This window comes from Eleutherodactylus coqui, chromosome 6 (genome assembly GCF_035609145.1).
Source record: "Eleutherodactylus coqui strain aEleCoq1 chromosome 6, aEleCoq1.hap1, whole genome shotgun sequence".
NCBI classification, from domain to species: Eukaryota; Metazoa; Chordata; class Amphibia; order Anura; family Eleutherodactylidae; genus Eleutherodactylus; species Eleutherodactylus coqui.
Window position 1 is genome coordinate 235,256,175 of NC_089842.1, and position 27,092 is coordinate 235,283,266.

Here is a 27,092-nt window from a genome sequence, read left to right on the forward strand (position 1 = left end):
CTTATTTTCAGGGAAACAGGGTATAAAAGTATTATGTCCATTATTCCACGCAGTCAACAATGTAAAACAAGAATGAAATAAGAACTATGGCAGAAATGCTATTTTTATCCATCCACGCCCCAAAAAACACACTTGAAAGAAATCAAAAAGTTGCATGCATCCTAAAATGGTATGAATAGAAAACACAACTCTTTTGCAAAAAACATTGATCTCACACAGATCTGTTGGCAGAAAAATAAAAATGCTTTAGATCTTGGAATGCGACAATGAAAATGCAAGTTCTTTACAGTGTTTTTATTGCAGAAGAGTAGTAACACGTAAAAACTATATCACTTTGGTATTGCAGTAATCGTATTGACCCACAGAATGAAGATAACATTTTATTTATACCATACAGTCAACTTCATAGAAACTAAAAAAAAAAAACTATGGTGAAACTTCAGATATCTTTTTCCTTCTCCTCCTCCTTCCTAAAAGTTTTTTTTATAACACTTTAACAAGAAGTTATGGGGGGCCATTAAAAATACAACTCCCAACAAAAAATAAAATGTTAAAGGGGTTGTCCCGCGCCGAAACGAGGTTTTTTTTTTTTTTGCATAGGCCCCCCGTTCAGCGCAGGACAAACCCAAGGGAGGTGTTGAAATTAAAAAAATAATTTTACTTACCCGAATCCTTCTTCTTCCAACTTCTTCCTTCTTTTCCTCCAAGATGGCCGCCGGGATCTTCACCCACAATGCACCGCGGGTCTTCTCCCATTGCCGATTCCAGCCCCCTGATTGGCTGGAATCGGCACACGTGACGGGGCGGAGCTACGCAATGATGCGTAGAAGGGGGCGGAGCCAGAACTCCGCTCGTGCCCGGACCGACCAGAAGGGAGAAGACCCTTCTGCGCTAGCATGTCTAATCGGGCGATTAGACGCTGAAATTAGACGGCACCATGGAGACGGGGACGCCAGCAACGGAGCAGGTAAGTGAATAACTTCTGTATGGCTCATATTTAATGCACGATGTATATTACAAAGTGCATTAATATGGCCATACAGAAGTGTATACCCCCACTTGCTTTCGCGAGACCACCCCTTTAAGGTGCAAAACAGGCTAGTCACTAAGCGGTTAATGTATAAATCAGTAGTTTTTCTCAGTGTATGCGCTAAAGAGAAGCAATGAAAATGAGATGTGAATGGCCAGTTAGTTGGTAGAATAGATTCTTATGATGTAAGAGAATGAAGCGGCCCCCTCACATGCCATCGAAGGCGTAGTGACAGCGTAAGCGCACTGTGCGCACTTATGTAAGCATCCGTACACTTCAGGAAGAGATGGCCTCCTGCTGAACACAGTGCAGACGCAGTAACATTGCATTGTTCTACACATGTTACAATTTTACACCACAGACAAATCCACAAGTCTGAAATGCAAGTTTGGATGTGGATTAGATATGAAATTGTGGCAAATTTCACCCTTTACATGCAGACTTGCCCTTGGTATACAATTATGCCACATGTGGATGCACCCAACCTGGGCTTCCAACCAGCATCTTCGGATGTATTTGTGACAAATCTTAGCACCCCTACAGCTAGGCTCTTGGAGATCTAAGGAGCTACCCTGTTGGGATATGCGAAGAACTGACAAATGTATGGACTAATGTAAAACTTGATGTTACAGTGACATCTACTGGCAACTTTGTATAACAACATTTCTAAATTGTTTTACCCTGGACAGTTTTCTGATTGGTGGTCTGCAGGTCACCTGATCGTGAAAGGGAAGAGCAGGACTAATTGAGCACGCTTTGAGAGGACTGGTGACACAGTAAGTTTTGTAGTAGCTCAGAAAGAGTGAGAGTTGGTACCCCGAGTCTACTCTGCTGGTATAATCCCATTTCCAAAGATGTTGGGATGTTGTGTAAAATATTTGGAATGATTTGGAAGACTTATATAACCATATTTTATTCACAATAGAGCATAAAAGATATCAGAAGTGGAAAATGATACACTGATAACAAGCTGGATGGTTCCTCTCCTCTTGAGTCTGCAGGACCCGGCGTCCGTGGTTTCCAAAAAGAATTTCAAATTTCGATTCAGCTGACCACAGAATAGTTTTCCATTTTGGCCCAGTCTATTTTAAATGAGCTTTGGCCCAGAGAAGACGTCGGTGTATCTGGATTGTGCTGATATATGGCTTCTTCTTTGCATGATACAGCTTTAACTTGCATTTGTGGATTGCACAGCGAACTATTGTAGTGGCCCAGAGTTAGCAGGGCCCCTCCATAAGTATGAATGTGTTTGCCTTGTGCAATTGTATTGTCAGTGTCTTCTATGTGTGTGGATTTGATATTGTATTGGACCTTTGCAGCACTGAATTGGTTAATGTCTGGGTTATGTCTGAGAAATGTATCGTTTTGTGTGTCTTGTGACCATGTTTTATATATGTGTATGCAAAGTGTTTGCAAGAAGAGTGTGGAGTGAATTAGCAAGAGAGGGTTGTAGAGTTGGTCTGCTATTTTGCATGCAAGAAGTAGAGGGAAACTTTTAGTCAGTAGGAGAATCTGTGCAGCATCAGTAAAGTCCAAGATGGAGGAAGCTGAGCGATGGCCGACTACTTGCCCTGGGCCCACTTCACCCAGGAAGCCTCAGTATTACTAGGACATGCTTAGTGTGAGAGAGAAGCTGCCACACCATGCGGAGTGCTACTTCGAAATGTGAGTGTGTACCGGTACAGAACTGGAGATGGTGAATGAAAAGAGTAGCTGGGAGCAGAACCCCACAGATAACTTGGACTGTGGCTTCTTCTGACATCCTGAGAATCCTCCCTGTCACACCACTATCCTATGTTGGAACCTGTGTTATACTGGCAGATGTAACTTTTATGGGCTGTTTGCCATATTTTCTTCAAGTAACAGAGCTCTACCAACCATTCCCAGTTTTGCTCTGAAAGTTATCCCTTTGTGTGGACTATTTATTACATCTTCAGGATTCACCACAGAGGATAGAACGGTGGCGTCACGTGTGACAAAGAACTGCAAGGTAACTTCTAGTTACCCTTTCCCTGTGACCTCCCGCAGCAGTAACTTGGACGGGTCCTGAGCTACCCTCAGGGGATGAGATGACAGAGCTACCCGTGACAAGGTCTTTATCTACCCCGCCATCTCCTCAGCTGTGGGCCCTCTCCTTGGACGCTGCACTATGTTCACAGACAATGATTTCTGGAAGTGTCAATGAGCCCATGCAGTGATCTGCATTAAAGAATCATGCCTGTTTTTAATGCAGTTCTGCCTGAGGGCCTGTAGATCTCGAGCATCCAATATTAACCATCGGCCTAGTTCATTGTGCACATGAATTTGTGCTCCAGATTCTATGAATTATTTGATGATATTATGTACTGTAGATGGTGGTCTTCACAATTTTACATCAAGGAACATTTGTCTGAAATAGTTCCACAACGTTTAGAGCTTTTCACAGATTGGTGAACCTCTGACCATATTTGTAATTTTGTATAGACACTCTTACATTACAGTTTCTACATTGTAGCAGCTTATGGCTATTCTCTTTATGATACTTTTTTCATCACCAGGAAGTGTAGCAAACCTAACCCTGTGTACCTAACCTATCGGTAGGCTGGTGCGCTAGTCACATGACAGCAATGCTCTCCTAGGGTGGGGCTGACTTAGAAAATAGCAGTAGGAAATAATGCATCATGTGAACTAACCAAAATAAAATGCCCGATCATTACTGGTGTGACTACAAAAGCTTCATGTATATAAAATGAAATACTGTGCTGGAGATTTTGTCTGTTAACGTTGGAATATGGTAATTCTTGTAGCATCTATGATGTTATGGTGGGCTACAAAGCGATCACGTCATTGTGTTGAAGAAGACGGCGAGAGTTCCCAGACCAATGATCTGCAGGATGCTCCACTGCACTCTGTGCGACTGGTTATTTGCTGTCAAAGGAAAAATATAGTCATAAAAAGTGACAAAAGCAGCACCTAAAGATTGCATCTTTTACTTATCTACAGAGACAAAAAAACTAAATATAAGCAAAAAATAAAATAACATCCCCAACCATTTTTGGTGCACTTATATCTTTTTTGTAAAAAAAATTGCAAAGAAAAATAAATCTTTGGCATTTATGACCCAGATAATAAAATTAAAGGTCTGCCGGAGCCGGAAGCCCACAGGGCTGTTAGGTGGAAGGCAGCATGATAGGGTTAACGGGGAGGAGGGGGTTAATTGTAGAGGAGGATCCTGGGAGAAGGCGGGGCCTAGCAGGGAGGGGGTTAAAAGAGCGGTTAGAGCAGGGAAGACCAGTGCAGCTGAAGAAGAGAAGAAGAAAGAAGCACAGAAGGTTAGAAGAGTCCCGCCCGTGAGGAAATTGGGTGGGGGGGGGGGGACCAAGGGGTGAGCATTTTCGTCATAGCAGCGGGGGAGGGGTCCTTGGAGCCCATGTAGAAGGTTAGTGGGGGAAGGCAGGGGCTACATAGCCCCTTCCCCCCTTTTTTGTTATTGGTGAATCGTGGCCTGTCGCCTCCTGGGTTACAGGGCGGAGCCGTTATAGTCGGTGGGAGAGGCTAGCCAGGGGTGGCTAGCCGGCCTCGGGGTCAGAAAAACGGCTGCCGGAGGTTAATTGGGAGTGTGGTTGGTCTCCCGAGTCTGCCACGGGAGGAGAGGTTTATGGAGATAGCGTCGCCTGAGTCAGCCAAGTTGCAGCGGGTGACCGGGACAGCTATTTCCTTGGTGGTGTGAGGCGGCAGGATATTTTTATAGGTGGGGGGCTCCAAGGTCCTCTTCTCAGGTTTGCCTTGACGAAATGTTTGTTAAGATGTTTTGATATATTTTAAAGGTTGAAATGCGTTTTAAAAGATGGTGTCGGTGGTCTTTACGGGTAATGGTAGGTGGGGAGTTAAGGGGAGGGTCACAGCGGCGACGACTCCGTTATACCCGGGTCATGCATTTTTTACCCTGTATTGTAAAAAAAAACAAGAGACAAATTCCAAAATGCAGTTTTTGTTCTTTTCATCTCCCAAGCCCCCAAAAAAACACAATCAAGTGATCAAAAAAGTTATATGTACACCAAAATAGTACCAATAAAAAGTACAACTCATCATGCAAAAATCAAACTCTCACAGAGCCGTGTCAAAGGCAAAATAAAAAAGTTCCGGGTCTTTGAATGTAGCAACGCCAGAAAAAAAGTTATTTTCCAAATGAAGGGTTTTTTGTGGGCAAAAGTTAAAAAAAAAAAACTAAAAAAATACATAAATTTTCTATTTTAATCAAACTGATCAACAGAATAAAGGGATCGTATAATTTCTACCACATGGTGAATCTTAAAAAAATGTCAACAACAACAGGTTGTGGTCCAAAGGTATGGAGACTCCTAAATAAATGGAAACCAGTGGTTGGGAACACCGTGCTATGTGTGGCATGTTGCTATGGTAAAGGGGGCAAATCTGAGAACGGCAATATCCAACATGGTGGCCATTTGAAAATATCTTTCAGCATGTCTGGTGTCACCACCTTCCCGTTCTCCTTACCATGGACTTGCAGTTGAAAGAACCTATGCATAGTTTCTACATTAGTATATATCCGAGCTTCATACATTCCATTGTCCTCTTCATTCAGATTACTCAAGTTCATCGAAAAATCAGGCTGTTGTGAATTGACCCGGTTGTGGAATCTAGGATTGATGATCTTCAAATAACCCGGTTTGACAATAGCCAACATGCTCTTCTTCTTTGTTCCTGTGTGAGACCAAAATACACTGATGATCTCAACATCTCTTGACACGTTGACTTGGAACAAGATGGAACCACCACACATTGCTGACAGTGTCTGTTGGGTCGTGTCTGAGAGGACACCTGATGTGAAAAAAATTAGGATGAGAGAGATGTTCACTTTCGGGGGAAAATTCTTAGTATGTTGGGATTACTTAAAGGATTACTTATGATACGAGCAAAAAGTGATGTAGTTTGGAGCTTCACACAAAATTAGTGACTCTACTTACCTATTTTACAGTAGTTACATTAGGGAGAATCAGAATTTGCTTTATTTACATAGACCACACCCCCAAAGACTGCTACCTAATACGAAGAAATACATGTTGCAGTAAACATTAACTCTTTACTTGAACAACAAGGTGGCCGTACAGTCTTTCCAACTTGGCAACAATGCCTTGGAGAACTTGCCAAGAACACAGTCTATAGAACTTGGCAACACAGTAATGGCCTATCATCTCCCTCTGCATCCAGCTACAGTCTCTTTTTACCAAACATCAGGCCTTTCATGGTTCTAGATGCACAAACATATGGCTTACGGGAAAATATACACAGTCCCTTTGCTACACGGCTTCCAGGTTTTCAGCAGTACTGCAGGTAAATGATGGTGCAGTGTCTGAGGAGTGGGCCCTCAGCCTAAGGGACAGCGGGGTAGAGTTTGGCCTTGTCATGGGGCTCTACCACCCTTCGAGTAGCTTGGGACCTGTCCAAGTAACCAAGGGCATGCTTTGCAAAAGGGGTAACCCAATACGTGGTTCAGCTTGGCAGTTGGTTGTCACGGATGACGCCACTATTCCTTCCTCTGTGGTGAGTCCGGGTGATGAAATAAAGGGTCCACACTCACAGGGAACTTTTAACTAGCAAAGTCGGGAACGGTCGGCAGTGCTCCTTTACTTGCAAAACCTATTTACAGTTCCATACAAGTACAACTTCACGCCAGCAGGAGAACAGTGCAGAAATCACAAGGTGATGTGACGGAGGAAATCACAGGGTCACAGAGGAATCTACAGTCCTAGTTATCTGCAGGGCTCTGGTCCTGACACAAACTACATTCAAACTCTCCAGCTCTTTACCAGTCGGCACTCACGATGGCAGGCACTCCACGCTGCAGTGGTGGTTCCTCTCTCATTCTCTCTCTCTGTCAGTGATGTTGATTACCACCAGTAACTCCTGGGCACAGCAGTCCCAGTTACCTCTCAGCTGCTTCCTTTCTTAGCCACACAGAACTGAAGGTATCTGTGTGGCTCTCTCTCTCATCAAGCCTGACTGACTGGCAGACAACTCCAACTACTCTACCTCATGCAAACACCTTGCATTTACATACATAAAGCACAATCACATGACAAACAACAACATACAATTCTCAGACATACTTGCATACCAGACAGTTAACCCATTCAGTGCTGCAGCTATGCAATACACATCATATTCATGCAACATGAAAGACACAGAAAATACAATTAGCACAAGATACATGCATTCATACATAATGGAGGGACCCCGTTAACTCCGGGCCACTACAATGGGAGTACTCTCTGCTATTTTGGTCAGTAGGCTTCAGGGTTCCTCCACAGCTCACACTCTTTGGCTGCACCCAACTTCTCTCAGACCTCTGGTCCTTGCCTCCACACTTCAGAACGGCGGCAAGTCAGTGGCTCACTTTTCACGGCGGCTCCTTGACAACAGAAGTTAGCTACACTTAGCAGTTCACTTCAGCGGCCCGCATCACTTTTGTTACACACTTCACTACACCGACTAACTTTTCTTGGCACCACTTTGCTATACTGTCTTGCATTACAGTCATTTTTAGGAGGTTACTCAAACCTGCCCTCGAATGCGGTGTTTCTAACGCCGCGATTTTCGAGAGCTGTCTGTTCTATTTTTGCGTTTTTGTGGTTTTTAACACATCTCACCACCCATCACAATGATGGGGTGCATTAAAAAGCGCGGTCAAACGCTGTAACCTGTGTTCAAAAACGCTGCTCGAAATTCCGGTAAAAATGCCACTATTTCAAGCTACGTTTTCTGAACACGTGTGTTACAGCAGCCTTAGGGTGTGTTCAGGTTTTTGTTGTACTTTAGAACCACAATTAAGAAAAACACATAAAAAAACTGCAGGCAGTACTTAAAGACCACATACGTTATTGAGGAGCTGCAGACACAATTAAAAACTGCATGTGGTTGTGATGCGTTTTTTAATTGTGTGTGTGAAAGGTGAAATTATATACAATAAATCCAGGGAGATGTATAACTTATACCAGCGATAGATATATAGATATGAGATAGATATAAGACAGAGAGCTAGATAGGAGATAGATAGATAGATAGATAGATAGATAGATAGATAGATAGATAGATAGATAGATAGATATCCAATATCTATCTATCTCATATCTATCTATTTATATATCCCACATCTAGATAGATGGATAGATGGGGAGATAGATGGATAGATGGATAGATAGATGGGGAGATAGATGGATAGATAGATGGGGTGATAGATGGGGAGATAGATGGGGAGATAGATGGGGAGATAGATGGGGAGATAGATGGGGAGATAGATAGATAGATAGATAGATAGATAGATAGATAGATAGATAGATAGATAGATAGATAGATAGATAGATAGATAGATAGATAGATAGATAGATAGAAGATCTCATATCTATCTATGTCATATCTATATATCTCCTATCTATCTTCTATCTATCTATCTAGATCTGAGTTAGGTAGATAGATAGATAGATAGATAGATAGATATGAGATAAATAGATAGATAGATAGATACATAGATAGATAGGAGATAGATATGAGATCTCCTATCTATCTGTCTATCTATCTATCTAGATATGCGTTAGGTAGGTAGGTAGATAGATAGATAGATAGATAGATAGATAGACAGATAAATAGATAGGAGATAGATAGATAGATATGAGGTAGATGGATATGAGATAGGAGATAAATAGATAGATAGATATGAGATAGATAGATAAATAGATAGATAGGAGATAGATATGAGATATCTATCTATTAATCTATCTATCTATATATCTCACATGTAGATAGATAGATATGAGATAGGATATGGATAGAAAGATAGATGATAGATAGATAAATAGATGGGAGATAGATAGATAGATAGATAGATAGATAGATAGATAGATAGATAGATAGATAGATAGGAGATAGATACACACACACATATATACATGTACACACATACTCACATATACATACACACACATATAGACATACCCCGGGGCCCGGACCACTTCTCCTCCATGTGACAGCAGCAGCACAGGCAGACGCAGCAGTTTCCATTCAGCAGGAGGCAGGGGCAGCTAATGATCACATGATCACTGTGCCCTACCGGCCCATATGACTGCCTCCCTCCTCCTTCCCCCTGCTCTTCCCTGCTTCCTCTCAGGCTGTCCCTTCTGCCTGCCACGTGATTGGAGCCTTGCTGCAGACAGAATGGTCATCCATTAATACACTTAATGTGCATATGTGTATGGCGGAGGGCGGCCTCGGAGCCCCCTGAGCGCAAGGGCCGGATCGCCACCGCGACCCCAGCGTCCCCTGATGCTTCGCCTATACATCAGCAGGAACTTCCCAGCAGGGACATGACAGGGCTTCTTTATAGGGAAACTCAGAAAATGATGGGATTTCCAACCATAATTAGTCATTAGAGAGTTCTTTGGATGCTCTAATGAATTTATTCTGTGAGCTAGTGTTTGCTTGGTGATAGGTTAATGAAAGAGGAGACCCCATCTCCAGTTATAACTTATGAGCAGTGTGGACCTATATATAGCCCTTATCTCCTCAGTTCTCACAAAGACGGCAGATCAAATAGGCAAATGGTTGCCCTTTACTAAGGGAAAGTAAGTAGAGGTCCAAACAAGCATGGTCCTTAGATATATAGTTTGTGATAAAGTGAACATACACCAGGATAGGGGACCATTTTCCTTATTGCTATGAGCAGGCGCAGGCTGACCGTTTGGGAATAAGGATAGTACCTGGGGGCACAAAGCCCCTTGGTAGATTAGAGTTTATTCACTGAAAGAGCCAAAAATACAATACCTGAAGGTCTGCAAAGCAGACACGGTCGCCATAGGCACGATCGCCATAAGGCAGGCACAATCGCCACCGGCACAATCGCCGTAGGGCAGGCGCAATGGCCTTAAGCCCTGAAGATATGCAGTTAGCCAGACAATGTGGAGGAGCAGCTTGTCCCTGGCAGGCTAATATGCAGTCACCCACTCAACCCAGCCCAGATTGGGTAGGAGTGACTGCATATACTAATAGCCTGCACATGTGAACGATACCAAAGATGTCAGTCATAGATGGGTGGTGACCCACCATACAGGATATCAACCCTGGCTGATATAACAGCGGGTTGCCCTGTATCTCTAAAGTGGGCCACACTGTCTGACATCTTGGGCTCCCCCACCAACTAGCAAACTACATACAAAAATACTAATGCATACTAATAAAATGCGAGTGTTGGTACTGCATTTTGGCCAAAACGCATAGGCTGACGGACCGCGTCGAGGTCACACCGCTTCCGTCAGTACCTACGCTAACTCACGATAAATTACATAAAATCACAGAGGTGAGCCCAAGATGTCAGACAGTGTGGCCCACTTTAGAGATACAGGGCAACCCGCTGTCATATCAGCCAGGGTTGATATCCTGTATGGTGGGTCACCACCCATCTATGGCTGACATCTTTGGTATCGTGCACATGTGCAGGCTATTAGTATATGCAGTCACTCCTCCCCAATCTGGGCTGGGTTGAGTGGGTGACTGCATATTAGCCTGCCAGGAACAAGCTGCTCCTCCACATTGTCTGGCTGACTGCATATCTTCAGGGCTTAAAGGAGATGTCCCGCGCCGAAACGGGTTTTTTTTTTTTTAAACCCCCCCCCCGTTCGGCGCGAGACAACCCCGATGCAGGGGTTAAAAAAACCACCCGCACAGCGCTTACCTGAATCCCGGCGGTCCGGTGACTTCAATACTTACCGCTGAAGATGGCCGCCGGGATCCTCCGTCTTCGTGGACCGCAGCTCTTCTGTGCGGTCCACTGCCGATTCCAGCCTCCTGATTGGCTGGAATCGGCACGTGACGGGGCGGAGCTACACGGAGCCGCTCTCTGGCACGAGCGGCTCCATAGAAGACTGCTGAAGACCCGGACTGCGCAAGCGCGGCTAATTTGGCCATCGGAGGCCAAAAATTAGTCGGCTCCATGGGAACGAGGACGCCAGCAACGGAGCAGGTAAGTAAAAAACTTTTGATAACTTCTGTATGGCTCATAATTAATGCACAATGTACATTACAAAGTGCATTAATATGGCCATACAGAAGTGTATAGACCCACTTGCTGCCTCGGGACAACCCCTTTAAGGCCATTGTGCCTGCCCTACGGCGATTGTGCCGGTGGCGATTGTGCCTGCCTTATGGCGATCGTGCCTATGGCGACCGTGTCTGCTTTGCAGACCTTCAGGTATTGTATTTTTGGCTCTTTCAGTGAATAATGTGTTTGCTTTTTTCTTTTTCCTCACCTCTGTGATCTTGGTAGATTAGAGGACTCATTAAAGTGGTAAGTGCTTCTTCAAATGCATTTTATTAACCCAAGTCAAGAGTATCATGGCTACACTGGTTGGTAAAGGACTTGATGTAGCAAGGTATACCTCTGTCTGTACTAAGTTCTAGCTGTTCCATTTGATTTTAGTGTTAAAGTGTGAGTTTTGTGTAAACTGTGCTTTTAGGAAGGGGAGGGATCCTTGTGATAGTGGAGGTGGGAATGAGGAGGCACCATGTTGAAGTGGCGCAGTTGGTTGCTGGATCTCTTGCTGAGCAGCAGTGGAGTTTTTTTGTGGCACGTTGTGCCTTACCACTCAGATGTCGTGTACTTTGGACCTTTTGTGCTGCAGGATAGCCTTTGTGAACATACCAAGACCTTCCTTGCAAACTAAGGGGGTTTTGCCAAATTCCTTGTGCCTCCTGTACTACAGATGTCCCCACCTGACGTCTACCCAGCTCTTGAAGCAAACAAAGAGACCAAGAAACTTTGTATTGCTGCTGTTGTGGTTAATAAAGACAGTTTCCTGGCAATTCAATATGTGGAACTGGCACGAACACTTTGCCACCTTGGCCTGAGCCAAACACGACAAGTGTGTCCACAGGTTCTGTGTCAGTCCATCACTGGCCTACAGGTCCTGGGTCTTCACAAAGTAGATGCCCTTTTCTCCAACCGAGGTAAGACCCACCCAGACAGCTCTGAATGGCTTATCCCCCAGGAAGGGTGGGAGCTTGAAACTTCCGGACCTGCTTCTACACCATGACATCAATGACCAGAGATCCAGATCACTTTTTAGTCAACCTCTGGCTTGGAGCCCCCCTACTTTCTGTTCTGAGGTAGGATTATTGGCACCACCAGTACTATTGCACCTGCACCGAACCTCGATGTGGGTTTCACCATAGGAACGGGAAGTATCACATACTGTATGTTTTGTTTTTAGGTTTTTGAATATATCGCTGGGGAGTAGCAGGAGAGACAACATTTGACAACCGGAGGTAGGAAAGTCTTTTCCACATTGTGTAGTAATGATGATGGCGTCTTTGTGTTGAGAATATTCTGCATTGGAACATTACACAATTTCCCTGCATCTGACTTCAAAGAGTCATTGGAATTGGATTTCCAGCTGCTGTTTCCTATTAGTTGAGTTTATGGCGCTGATTAGGAAAACACAGGAGCAGATTTGTGCTCATGTAGTAAAACAAAGCAGCTCAGACAAGCAATATTGATAATAAGACCTCGCTCACATATGACGGTCTCCATCTGATAGTCAATATATTGATTGCTTTAGGGGACTAGCAATTCCCTCATGCAATATTATTATTAGTCGTGCAGTTCTTATAAGCAGCAGCGATTCCTATAACAGCGGGGTGGCGTAAATATAAGAAAGTTGTGGGCTATAGGTTAGATCAGGAGGAAATCACATGATGTCCCAAGTGGTTTAGAGGCACCATGCATGAATGATGGGATAAAAATCTGCACATCAACTAATTATACAATCTTTGTAAAAAAAAAGTCCAGCCCCCAGAAGAAGTTGTTGCTTTGCTGCAAAACTCGGCATGCAGTTACATCTCTGCAAAACTCGGCATGCAGTTACATCTCAGGCAGATATGGAAATAATTAGCGGTCCGGCTGCACGGTCTACGGTGACTTTCAAGGGTTTGAGCGCTGGATCAGGGAGCCGAGAAAGTATAAGGAATACCTCCTCAGACTCCAGGGAACCTTTCTTCGGCCCGGCGGATGCGCAGGGCACGTTGGTTGCGTTCCGCGCGCATGCGCCGGCCCGAAGAAAGAAGATCCGGCCGCGATGGAGAGAAGATGAAGCCGCGGCGAAGGGAAGATCCGGAGCAGGTGAGTAAATTCCGATTTTGGTCCAGATTTTTTCATGCTCCATTTTTTTTAAAGTCACTTTTATTGACCATCCGCGGGTATTTATCTACCCGCGGGTGGTCAATGCATCCCTATGGGATGCGGATCCGCGGGCAGGAGAAGAGTTAAAATCCGCTGCGGATTTTAATTCTTCTTTTGCCCGTGGACATGAGGCCTAAGAACTATCTTCAGTGGGAGGAAGAACAAGGAATCCTGGGAGTGCTGATTTCGCCCCACGGAGCCCTGATCTCACATCATCCAGTCAGGCATGGGGTTACATGAAGAGACAGAAGAATTGGAGTGAGCCGATATCCACAGAAGATCTGTGCTTAGTTCTCCCAGATGATTGAACATCTTCCCTGCCCAGTTCCTTTGAAAACTGTGTGCAAGTGTACCTAGAAGAACTGATGTTGCTTTGAAGATAAAAGGCGCTCATACCAAATATTGATGGGATTTACATTTTTGTTCATTCACTTTGCATTTTTTTAATTGACCAAAAACTATTGACACTATTGATATTTTTGATAGCATCCTTACTTTGCAGAATTTCTTTTACACCTGCATAAGATTTTCCACACTACTGTACAAGACATGGAAACAGACAGCCCAGGATAACACTGTACAAGACGCTGATACCTACAAGGAAACTTAAAGAGGTTTCCAGTCTTCATTGGAAATACCTGAAGTATTGTACAATGAAGTTCTGTTGGTTCCTAACATGCTTTGTATTTCTTCACCAGATCTCTGCTTTCAGTCAGGCTATAAAGCCAATCCTGGTGGGGTTACTACAATATATCAATGTGATACAATTCTCTGTGGGCTATATGCAGCAGAACATGTTGCTGGTCAAGACAGTATGATTTCCACAGCTACTATAGAATATCCTACCGTAGCTGTATAAAGCGCTCTCAGATCTTGCATGGCCCATATAATAAACACTTACCCCATAGAGGCATCAGGAAGAGCAGGGGCAGCACCATCACTTGAGTTAGTGTGCAGCAATCCTCTGTCTCCTGCTGAGTGACACCAACCTACAATAGTCTATAAGGAGATATTCTTAATTATTATGACTAAAAGCAGGAAAGTACCAAAGTTTCCTGTACAGCTAGTGGTCAGATTCATGTCTCTAGGGTGGAGAAAAGTTCTCACCAACTTAAAAACTCTTTGACTCTGCTTCCTAATACACTCTTTGTCAAAAAGAAGAAGTTGTCGTTTTCCTGCAAAATTTGGCATACAGTTCCATCTCAGGCAGATCTGTAAATGATGAGAGTTGTGGTTATTAGATGGACGGTCTTGTCACCGGAGGCCCTAAAAGTGGTTACCCCTTGGCCTATAAACGGCTCTCGGAGGCTCCTTGTGTGTAGTGACCTCTTCTTCTGCTTGTGTAGAGCTTGTTGACCACTAGACCCCTCTACGATGCAGAGAAGAGATGTCACCCCGTTACCAGACTTCTAGAGGAGTGCATTATTATGATATGAAAATCTGGATGATCATATCGATACATTGCCCACCACCTGGGCTGTTCTGACCAGTAATGTAGTGGGCAAAAGAGTGCAAAAAATTTGCAAAAAACTGTTAGTGTAGTGGCCCAGAGTTAGGCACTATATAATATATGTGGAAATGGTTTAAACTGGGTATGTGCCTTTAAATGTTCATTAATGTTAGACTTCAGACATGTGACAGCCATATAAAATCTGCCTGACGACTACCCTGTTTTCCCCATTGGCTTTCAGCTGCCCTGTTCCCATTTACTAGTATACTGGATGGCAACAGCAGTGGGTATGGCTGGCAGACAGTGAGGTGACAGAGGAGGACCGTGATTGGTTGAGGAATGTCCTGCACAGGTTGGTAGTTAAATTCCTGTCAGGAGAAAATCAGTTCTTTGGGGAGAGACACAGTTGGAGACAGAAAGAGGAAAGATCTAGCAAAGAGTAGGAGGAAGAACCGGCCGTTTACAGTGTGGTGAGAAGGAGAGGTATAGTGAGTACCAACAAAGATTACAGATACTGTAACCAGAAAGCATATAGAAAGATTTTATTAAGAAACGATTACTGATGTGTTTACCTGTAACTAGCTGATGAAGTCTGCAAATAAATTATATTTTGTTCAACCATTACCCTGTCTCCTGGAGCCCCTTCTCACCCAAAACCACCTGCACTGAGTATTACACCATCCTCCAGGGGAAGGGACAAAAACTCTCATCATCCCCAATGTTTCCTTTTCTTTTTTTTGCTCATAGCATGTTTAGACCTGGCTATGGACTAGTGTTACAACAAAAATAACTTAACCCCTTAAGGACCAAGAGCTGTAAATATACGACGCTTGGTCCTGGGCTTTAACCTCGCCAGATAGCAGACGTACAATGTAGGATTAAAGCCTCTGCTCCTGCAATCAAGAAGGGGCAGGTCGGGTTGCCAACCATTAGTCACAGCCCAGGACCCAGAGAAGAAGGGTGTAGCAGTTTTCAACCGCTTCTGTCTTCTCTTTTCCCGAGTACATAGCACTCAATGAGTTCTATGTACTAAGAAGTGAAAGTGGTAGGGCTTCTTGCACTATGCGACCGAGTGATCACATGACCGCCAGGAACCCCCTGGCACAGCACGGCTGCAGGGTCCTAACAAACCCAGATTAGCTCTGTCAGTGACTATTGTCACTACAGGGGGATGTTTTTCCTGTAATTGGGGCTCCTATGGATGCTCCAGCTAAAGTACAAAAGTGTTGTAATAAGAAAAAAAATTAACATGTGACTGTCCCCCAGAGGTCTTATATGATGGTAAAAAAAATGTACAGAATAAAATAAAAATATATACAAAAAAGTGAAAATGACCCAACGCCGACGCCAACCCAAACCATCACCATATGCGTCCTGTAATCCGAGACCATACATGTTATATATCAAAACAAAATGAGGAATCCATTCCCATACTTTATCTTAGCGTATATATGCTAATTTAAAAAAAAAACAACAATAAATGCTAAAAAATACATTTTTTTAGCTTTTTATCCGCAATAAAAATAAAAAACGACAAAAAAAGAAGGAATGAAAAGAATGAAAAAGATATTAAAAAAATAGCCCTATATGTCGGGGGGAAAAAACGTAGCAAAAATAATTTTGTTAGCTGAAGGAAAAAAAATAGGGCAGTAAAACCAGCACATGGGTAAAAAATCTTTTTGGTAAAAAATAGCCTGGTCCTTAAAGGGGTTGTCTCGCGAAATCAAGTGGGGGTATACACTTCTGTATGGCCATATTAATGCACTTTGTAATATACATTGTGCATTAATTATGAGCCATACAGAAGTTATTCACTTACCTGCTCCGTTGCTAGCGTCCTCGTCGCCATGGTTCCGTCTAATTTCGGGGTCTTCTTGCTTTTTTAGACGCGCTTGCGCTGTGCGGTCTTCTCCCTTCGGCTCTGCTCGGCAGCGTCGGCGTTTTGGCTCCGCCCCCTTGTACGCATCATCGCGTAGCTCCGCCCCGTCACGTGCCGATTCCAGCCAATCAGGAGGCTGGAACCGGCACACGTCATGGGGCGGAGCTACGCGATGACGCGTACAAGGGGGCGGAGCCAAAACGCTGATGCTGCCGAGCAGAGCCGAAGGGAGAAAACCCATCTTTTAAATTCATTGCTTATGCTGCCACATTATTTATCTCACCACAGGTCCTGTCAGCACAAGGCTGCTGTCAGGCACTGCATCTTTTATGCTTTAGGACCTTTGATGATGTCACCGTCATGTGATTAGGAGCGGAGCATGTAAGACACTCACTCTCTCATGGACAAGTGGTCATTAGCACTTTGATATGTACAGCTGGTATAAGTTATACATCTTCTGTATATAGTGATATGAACCATGCTGTTACAACCTGGGTATCTTCTATGTATAATTATATATGTACAGCAGCTACAAGTTATACATCTCATGTATATAGTAATCCAATATGTAATACTGATCACAGCACACACTTCACCTTCAAATATGCAGGGAAGACAGTCCTCACCAGCTGGTGCACGCTCATCAAAGATCCTGGATCCTGGATCACAATTTCAGCAGCAAAGTATGTATGAGAGCAGCACTCCAGGGGTTAAATAAAAGAATAAATCTTTATTGTGCCCACACGACGTTTCAACCCTCCATCCAAGGGTCTTTATCAAGTTCTAAATAACATACACAGACTCCAACATTAAATAGCCCCCAAAGCTCCACCTACACCAATCATAGACAACAACACATGTTATACTTAAAACAGATCACATGTCATTGGGTGAAACAGTCAATTGTAGCCAAGTGCAACATACATAATATAATCACAGGTTTGGGAGTGTCATACCAAACGTTCTGTTCAGGCTGCCACTGATGCAGACACATGTCTCTGACATAGATCACTTCCTGGATTGCTGATGCAGTTCTCATGAGACTAGCAGGGTTCCTCTGTCCACGTCATCACTAGCAGTCATCCACTAATGCTCACAGAGCATGTGCAAGCCTCCGGAGCCCATAGCACATCACCATAGCATCTCATGTATATAGTGATATGGAGCATTCTGGTATAATCTGAGTGTTTCCTGTATCTATATATAAAAGACGAAAGCCCTCACTGACTGACTCACTCACTGACTGACTGGGTGACTCGCCACTAATTCTCCAACTTCCTGATGTCGTAGAAACATGAAATTTCGCACAAGTATAGATTATGTCCAAAATAGGAAAAGTAAAGTGGTCCCAACTCGATTATTCCATTCTAGCGCAAAAGAATTAACGTCCAAATTTTATGTACGGAATCTAATTCTCCAACTTCCCGATGTCATAGAAACTTGAAATTTGGCACGAGCATTGATTATGTCCTAAATAGGAAAAGCTAATGGGTCCCAACTCGATTATTCATTTTTAAGCGCAAAAGAATTAGCGTCCAAATTTTACGTACGGAATCTAATTCTCTCACTTCCCGATGTCATAGAAACATGAAATTTGGCACGAGCATTGATTATCTCATAAATAGGAAAAATTAATGGGTCCCAACTCGATTATTCAATTCTAAGTGCAAAAGAATTAGCGTCCAAATTTTATGTACGTAATCTAATTCTCTCACTTCCGGATGTCATAGAAATTTGAAATTTGGCACGAGCATTGATTATTTCATAAATAGCAAAAGTTAATGGGTTCCAACTTAATTATTCAATTGTCGTGCAAAAGAACTAGCGTCCAAATTTTACGTAAGGAATCTAATTCTCTCACTTCCAGATGTCATAGAAACTTGAAATTTGGCACGGGCATTGATTATGTTGTACATAGGAAAAGTTAATGGGCCTCAACTCGATTAGTTCATTCTAAGCACTAAAGAATTAGCGTCCAAATTTTACATACATAATCTAATTCTCTCACTTCCCGATGTCATAGAAACTAGAAATTTGGCACGAGCATTGATTATGTCATAAATTGGAAAAGCAAATGGGTCCCAACTCGATTATTCAATTCTAGCGCAAAACAATTAGCATCCAAATTTTACATACGTAATCTCATTCTCTCACTTGAAGTTTGGCACGGGCATTGATTATTATGTCATAAATAGGAAAAGTTAATGAGCTCTAACTCGATTATTCAATTCTAGCGCAAAAGAATTAGTGTCCAAATTTTACGTACGGAATCTAATTCTCTCTCTTCCCGATGTCATAGAAACTTGAAATTTGGCACGAGCATTGATTATGTCATAAATAGGAAAAGTTAATAGGCCCCAACTCAATTATTCAATTCTAAGCACAGAAGAATTAGCGTCCAAATTTTACGTACGGAATCTAATTCTTTCACTTCCCGATGTCATAGAAACTTGAAATTTGGCACGAGCATTGATTATGTCATAAATAGGAAAAGTTAATAGGCCCCAACTCAATTATTCAATTCTAAGCACAAAAGAATTAGCGTCCAAATTTTACGTACGTAATCTAATTCTCTCACTTCCTGATGCCATTTTATGTAAAGGAAACGTCGCATGGTTATCTCCCCGTGGTGTTTCCTGGGTAACGCAAAAAACAATCCAAAATGGTAACAAATTTTTTACCTCGGTATCTCTAAAGTAACCACGACTTCATAAGATTTTCTGTGTGAACACCAGATAAACACCAGTACCAAATTAACTCGGGCGAAGCCGGGTATATCAGCTAATATAATTGTATATGTATAGCTGGTATAAGTTATACACTTTCCTGTATATAGTGATATAGAGCATGCTTTTATAACCTGGGTATCCTCTATGTACAATTATATATGTACGGGTGGTATAAGTTATACATTTCCTGTATATAGTGATATGGATCATACTGATATAACCTGGGTATATCCTATATACAATTACATATGTACAATGGGTGCGAAGCGATGTGTGTATAACCCTATTTAAAATAATGGGGTTCATATTCACACGAGATTTGTTTGTCTCGCAACGCACAAATCTCGCACAATTATCTCTGCCGTGTGAAAACAGCCTTACCCCCCCCCCCCAAAAAATGCATCAAAAACCTGCATGCAGTTTAAAAAAGACACCTGCATTGTTTAAATCCACATGTGGTTTTTGAATACCGCAGTTTTTAATGTGTTTTTTAATTGCCTAAGTGGCTACAAACAAATTTTCACGTAGTGCAGGAAATAAGTCAAAGCTTAGGTATATGTATGTAAATTCTTTTTGCAGCTACATACAGCACAGTTTAGGTGTGGGTACAGGTACAGGGGAAGAGGGGCGCCAAGCGGAACCTTTACACACCAGCTGTTAGCTACGCCCTTGGTCTGGAGGGTTTGATTTAGTTTGATTTCGTCATCTCTCAGTGTAGAGGATTATTTGCTTACACTTGAAAAAAAAAATGTTTCCACTTTTAAGAAGTTTTGCAGACTTCAGTTCTTTGAAGCATTACCTCTGTAGGCCTGCACAAAGCAACTTCTGAAGCATGTCTGTCTCACGGTATCTGGTCTTTTTTATAGCTGTTTTCCATTTTGGTCAGTAGCTTTTACTTATTTATATGATTTACTACCATTAGTGTTCTGTGATTACTGTTGTGTTACTATTTGATGACTACTTTTGTGTAACATGCTTGATAAAGTCTTAGTAATGAAAATGCTTATAAGCAGCCCACCATCAGGGCTGTTGGTGTATTTGACCATCATTTTATTTCTTTATTTTTTGTTATGCTTACCCTCTGCTAAGTGCTAAAAGATGCACAATAGCTGTAGATACAGAAAGAACAGCAAGAAATAAGATAGTTAGAAGGGTAAAGCTGCTTTCAGATAGAATAAGAATACTAGAAATATTAGTAAGAAAGTGCAAGCATAGCAGTAAGAACATCAAATGATAAGAGGGCAGTTAGGACTTACTGTAATGGGAAAATGCAAGAATAGCAGAAAAAAACTGTAATTGGGATAGAGAGTCCTAGAATGGCCTCTTGAACAGAGAAGAGTGATTAAACTCCTAGTATAGCAGAGACCTCTCCCCTTCCTGACCCCCTCCATCTATCTATTAACATGGGGTTATCTGTATAGCAGAGAATGAGAGGCACTGAGCATTAATGCAACTTATTAGACAGAGGAAAGAAATGTTCTTCCTCTTATTCTAATGCAGCAAAGCCTTTTTTCCTCTCTCTTTCCTGATCCCCTCCATCATTGAGGATCGCAGGAGGCTATATATATACCTATCTCTGCAGTGTCAAAAAAGAAACAGTCACTTCATTAATGTAGACACACTTATCAGAGGTTTATCTGGGTCCCTGAAGGACTTGTTTGAGCGAAACGCTTCGGACAAACTAATACGATCGTCACCTCTTAAACCTCAGTAGGTGATGACAGTGATTCAGCCACACTGACCTCTCCTTACGGAGAACGTAAGATCAATGTTTATATATCCCTTCCATATGAATACGGAAGGCTGATCCAGGATCAAATATTATTCCACAAGTCCTGAGCACAATTTCCACATATCTGAGTAGGAATTGTTCCAAAATTTAGTCTAGTTTTTTGTAGATATTTTATTTTGTACCCATAAAAGTTAGATTTTAATAGTCCAGTCAGTTAATAGGTCTAAGTCCTTTTGGACTATCCTTACCTCGGTGAATTTGAACATGCTTATGAGCGCAAGCATCTTCCTCTCCTCCTTCTGTGGGGCCCTGTGTAAATCCACATTGGGTTGGGGATGGTCTATTGAGAACACATTGCACATTTTTAGCTTTTTTATTTTGTCATTTCAGAACTTTATCCTTTTTTTTTGAACTTTTGCATTCACACCTTTATATAAGTTCTTGTTTTTTGTATTTATACCATTTATAGGTAAATGTTAGCAAGTACAGTAATTGTAACTAATCTAATTCTCGGAGGTCAATGAAGAGAAACAATGTTCCTCCTAGTTTGTTTCATTTCCTGTTTCTCTTTGAATGCCATTTGTCACTTTCCTGAAATAAGAGACTGTCAGGAACTTTGGTATTAAATCGGTATTCCCATCCGCAAGATATGCCATAAGGCTTTGTTCTCACGGGTGATTCCAAGATGGACAAAACTCGCCCCAGGAAAGGAGCCCATTCATTCGATGCTTTGAGTTATGAAAATCTCTGCATGTCTTATTTTTGTGTGATTCTTCTTCAAGTATTGTCTATTATTTTCAATGGGAGCATGAAAAAAATGCATTGCGATCACATGATATGCAATTTGCTCCATGCAACACATTTTAACGTTTGTTACTTTGGGGACTACATGCAAAAAAAAAAACAGGAATTGCATAGCAGTGGAAAATGCATGCAAAAATACGCAAGAAAAATGATTGAAAACAACATGCAAATTGCATGGAAAATTGTTAGTTTTTCACGGACCAAAATCACACTCGCCTGTGTGAATACCATCCTGGGACTTACACTTGTCTCTAGTCGTGGGTCCCAGGGACAGCTCCATGTTTACATAGGCCCTTGGGTGTCAGAATCACAGTAGGTCCTCTTTGTAATTTATAGGCCCCTTTGTGCCCTCTTGGACATTTATAGGCCCCACTGTGCCCCGGCAATACAATAAAATAATAAACTCGCTCACCTCCATCATGCTCCCTCTGCATTCTCCATCCTCTGCCTTGGCCTCTTCTTGCCAGGAATGTGTAGTACAATGCAGGCATGACAGAGAAAACGCTGGCAGCATAGAAGGAAGTGCTCAGCTTTCTGCAGTGCCGCTATCAGAGTCAAAGGTACCCGTATCTTTAAGATGTGGATGCAATTGATTTCAAAGAATGAGGACAGGCTCGATCCACCCCTGACAGGACCCTGGCACCTGCCTGGGTGTACAAGGTGCTGACCCAGGTGGATCTCATCGCCCTCCGACTCTGGGATAATGTAAACACGTGAGTAGGCTTAACGACTCTGTTTCCGTGATTCCCATAGATGTCAATGGGAGTTATGCAAACAGCGTAGCAGAGTGAACATGACTATTTCTGTACCAACAAAATTACAGAAACTTCCTTTCTCAGAAACTGCGTAGCTCCCTGCTCTACAGTATTTGCATAATTGTCATTGACTTGTATGTAAGTTATGCAGACAGTGTAGCCCAGCCACACTTGGTCGCAATGTGAACATCCTTTTAATTGTAGAGTAGTGTCATTTAGACACTATATAGAAGTGTTATTAGATTATGTTGGTGGTATATGTGCTGCATTGCACAGTTAGATATACTTCGGCATTGTGTGCTACTGCTACTTATATACTGTACGGGCTATTATCTTGTCAGTGTATGCTGGTGGGGTGCTCTATAGCGTTGTCATTAGATAAATGTATGAAAGTCTTATATGGTCAACATCATGTATGATAATTAATAGAGATGAGCGAACGTACTCGTTTCCAGTAATTACTCGATCGAGCACCGCGATTTTCGAGTACTTCCGTACTCGGGTGAAAAGATTCGGGGGGCGGGGGGAGGCGTGGCGGAGCGGGGGGTAGCAGTGGGGAACAGGGGGGAGCCCTCTCTCTCTCCCTCTCCCCCCCCACTCCCCGCTGCAACCCCCCTCTCACCCACGGCGCCCCCCGAATCTTTTCGTCCGAGTACGGAAGTACTCGAAAATCGCGGTGCTCAGGCGAAAAAGGGGCGTGGCCGAGTAGGCTCGCTCATCTCTAATAATTAAGCATCATATGGTAATTTGTACAATATTTCATAGTAAATCACATAGAGGGGAAGACAATAGACGGTCCTCACAAAGCACCATCAAACGAAAGGCCAAGTATGGTGGCAATCTCACTATGAGCTGAACAGTCCTGTCTGACAGTGTGGTTGCTAGGAACACATGGCCTAACAACTAGAACCGTTTTATTTGGTTTGTTAGCAAATCCCTAGTCTCTCCAAGAGTCATTTTACAGACCAGTACAATGAGCTGGTCAGCGCTCCTTCATTATACCATACTTACATGGAAAGATGGTTGGCTGTGTCAGGATGAACCATCGTTAATATAATCGTTCACCCCCATACTGGTATCATTGTTTGGCTGCACATCTCCCCATTCACACGGAGAGATTTGCAGGCAACCAGCGAGTATTTTTATGCTTGCATAAACAAGACATTTGCTCATTCATCTGCTGCTGTTGGTACATTTACATGGCCTCACAATGGGGCAAATGAACTGTAGTGGACCAGACTTGCACAGTCCATAAATCACTGTATGTACTGCCTTCATGTATGTATATACTTTAAGAGGTTTATTGCTTGCTTGTCGCTCACATTTGCCTTTGCAACTTAACCTGATACCCTACAGATTGGTCACCCTAGTATGCTTTTTAGCCTATCACCCAGCCCAGGTATTGGCTAGCTAGTTGGTAAGTTGTTAGTGGACCGGTGGTTGGTGGCTAAGCCCTTCGCATGGGTTGGTTTAGAAAAGCCAGTTAAAAGAGAGAGGAGTGGCATAGGAGTGGAAGTGCAAATTCAGAATGTAGAGAGAAGAGAAAATATGCAATATCAGGGAGACAGTGCAGTGAGAAGGAGGAAAGTGTGAGTACTACAAAGAGTATTGAATTAAGGAGAGAAAACAGTTTATGTAAGGATTGTTGAAGAGAGGATCAGCCAAAGTAATAGTAATTAAAGAGAAGAGAAGAGAAAGAAAAGCAGAAGGGCAAAGCATAGCAGATAGGAAAGATTCCCATGCTGGTTTCACTATTATAGAGCCCAAGAGTACTGATAAAGCTGCGGTACTTATTGCCTGCATGTTAGCAGATGTGTGTATCTACCTCAAGCAATAAAGTAATGATAAATTGTAAGAAGTATATTGGAGATCCTTCTGTCTAAGAAAATAAATTGTTTCACCGATTCAAGGTTGACACCCTGCCTCCTGGAGTCCCTTCTGACCACCCTAACATCTGCACTAAGGTACCATACTGCTCTCCAGGGAAAAGGACAATATCCCTTTTATTTTACTTTTTCTCATTTTTAGTATTATTTTGTCCTGCACAGGTCTCGGCCTGTATACGGACTGGTGTCACAAACTTGACAAAATGTACCATTGTATTCTACTCGACTATTTGAGTAGCCTCTAAAATGCCACTTTTAATTTCTTAATTTTGTGAGCCGCCGCTGTTTGTGAGGGAAGTAATCTAGCCATTGTGACCCCCTTCCTTTCTGCCTTCCCCTTCATGTGTCTAGCGTGCTACAGAACATCCAGGTGGAAAAGGCCCATAGACGTTATTTAAGGTTGCTTAGGTCTTTGGCAGAATTGGCACTAAAAGGAGGGTTGACCAAGAGAGTTTGGCGTGATTTGACTAAAGGGAGTCTTGTCAAGTTTTGCCGATGCTGACAACACTAGTTTGGTGCAGTAAAGTTAAAGGGTTATTTCAGGATTTTTGAACTAATGACTTGTCTTCTGGATAGGTCATCAGTAGTTGACTGACAGGGATCCACTTCTTGAGACGCCTGTCCATCAGCTGATCGTCAGGCCCGCTGTCAGTGCCATCATTGGTGGTCACGATAGGAAGTGGGACCTCCGCTCTTCTCTTACTCTTCCTGCTTCTCTTCCGGTCCGGACACGACACCCTGCAAGTGCAATGAAAGTGGAACTCTTAATTTATGTGCTTAGTCCAATCAGGTGCTTCATAGCTCTGATTGGCAAGTGTTGTGTCCAGCCAGGAGACGGCTACAGCAATGACTAAGAGCTATGGAACAGCTCATTGGAAGAAGCAGAGCAATTAACGGAGTTTTCCAGCCACGCAGGGCGAACTTCTTTTTATAAAAATACTGCTTTCCTTTCACTAAGCTTTCTAAAGCACAGCATACATGGGTTCAAGACGGCAGGAATATAAGCTACAATGTCTGCTTCTTACATTGTAATCTGATGTTGAAAGCAGCTTTCAAAGATGGCGCCGTTGTGCTGCAATCTCACAATGCCCTGCACCTTCCCCCTCTGTATGCATTCTCCTGATGATGGCAGGACACATTGAACTGAAAAGCAGTGTCTCCTGGCACCGCCCAGCTCCCACCCACCTTCATTGAACTGAATGGCCAACATTGCTAAGCTGCTATGCCCCAGCAGTAAGAGTGACCCCCAATAGTTGCCCCAGCAATAATAGTGACCCCGAACAGTTGCCCCAGAAGAGATAGTGACCCCTAATAATTGCACCAGCAGTAATAGGGACCCCCAATAATTGCCTCAGCAGTAAGAGTGATTCCTAATAATTACCACAGCAGTAAGAGAGACCCCCAATAGTTGCCCCAGCAGAGATAGGGACTCTCAATAATTGCCCAAGCAGTAAAAATGACCCCCAATAATTGCCCCAGCAGTAATGGTGACCCCCAATGGGTTCCCCAGCAGAGATAGTGACCCTCAATAATTGCCCAAGTAGTAATAGTGACCCCCAATAGTTGCCCAAGTAGTAATAGTGACTCACTATAGTTACCCAAGTAGTAATAGTGACCCCCCGGGGGAGGGGGGGGCACTCCTGTACGTAAGTATATATGTTCTGTATGGCTCATTTACAATACACATAGAATATTACTAAGTGCTTTGCAATGGCCATACAGAAGTGCTTACATACACTTGTCATGGCCGGTACATATATCTCCCCTGAACCTAACTAGTACTGTCAGCAGTTTTGTACTTGCATTTTTTGAAACTGCTGACAGATTCCCTTTAAGGTGAAAAACCGCATTGAGTCTCCTGATTGGTGGTGTTTTCTATATAGGATGTGGTTCAGGAAGGTGGGTGAAGGCTAGTCAAAGTTTGCAAATGTGATTGCCAGCCAGCTTTCCCAGACACCTGAATGGCAAATCTGCATTGTTGTGTAGCATGGGTAGCTTGCCAACCCCCGTGTCAACCAAAAAGTTAACTTTCTCGAAAGCAAAAAGTAGTCCGAAAAGATTGAAAAGTATGTTCATGTAAGAAGTGACCAGACTCTCACTGTGCATTTTTCTTTTTATGAAGGTGAATCATATGATGTCTTCAAGAAGAACGGGATCCTTGGACAATCTGTGGTTCTCTATCAATTAGAAAAGAAAGCAGAATTCAAAACTCTCCTCCTAAAATACACAAATAACACGTCAAAAACTAAATTGCTGGTTTATGATCTGAAAAACAACAAATACATATTTCCAAATGTTTCCACCAAATACGTGTTCAATAATTCTTCGCTCGTGATCCAGAAATTACAGAAAGAGGATGCAATAAACTATGAGCTCATACTGGAACATGTGAATGAAAGGGACGAGTATTTTTGTACCATTGAGCTCAAAGTCTATGGTGAGTTCTTCCATCTTGTGACTATAGAGATACACTAAGGCAGTGATTCCCAACTGGGGTGTGGAGGCACTTTGGTGTGCCGTGAGAACCTGCCAGGGGCGGCATGACACCAGGGGTGGATTGGCCATTCAGTCCACCAGGAAAAATCTGGATGAGCTGATCAC

General features: G+C 42.9%; 3 protein-coding genes across 3 annotated transcripts in view; 2 read left to right on the plus strand and 1 right to left on the minus strand.

Moving 5' to 3' along the window:
• LOC136633421 (death-associated protein kinase 2-like) overlaps nt 1-27,092 on the plus strand; it is a 704,757-nt gene that overhangs the window by 52,584 nt on the left and 625,081 nt on the right. The gene's annotated exons all lie outside the window — the stretch shown is intronic.
• LOC136633417 (T-lymphocyte surface antigen Ly-9-like) lies at nt 295-14,240 on the minus strand. Its single transcript, XM_066609134.1, has 3 exons — nt 14,158-14,240; nt 5,528-5,851; nt 295-3,937 (listed from the first exon to the last, which is right to left on the minus strand). The coding sequence occupies exons 1-3, from the start codon at nt 14,192-14,194 to the stop codon at nt 3,849-3,851; spliced, it is 450 nt and encodes a 149-aa protein (XP_066465231.1). The 5' UTR covers nt 14,195-14,240; the 3' UTR covers nt 295-3,848.
• LOC136631637 (signaling lymphocytic activation molecule-like) overlaps nt 20,038-27,092 on the plus strand; it is a 29,723-nt gene continuing 22,668 nt past the window's right edge. The window contains exons 1-2 of the mRNA XM_066605922.1: nt 20,038-20,195; nt 26,614-26,928. Of these exons, the coding sequence (XP_066462019.1) occupies nt 20,147-20,195; nt 26,614-26,928 (364 nt within the window). The 5' untranslated portion in view covers nt 20,038-20,146. The remainder of the gene's footprint in view (nt 20,196-26,613; nt 26,929-27,092) is intronic.

Bases quoted from the DNA above. Each gene is read 5' to 3' on its own strand.
- LOC136633417 (XM_066609134.1), bottom strand. From the start codon at position 14,194: ATGGTGCTGCCCCTGCTCTTCCTGATGCCTCTATGGG. The intron at 5,852-14,157 runs GTAAGTGTTTAT...TTTTCACATCAG, and splicing joins CTTCCTGATGCCTCTATGGG to GTGTCCTCTCAGACACGACC. The intron at 3,938-5,527 runs GTAAGGAGAACG...TTCCTTTGACAG, and splicing joins CTTTCAACTGCAAGTCCATG to CAAATAACCAGTCGCACAGA.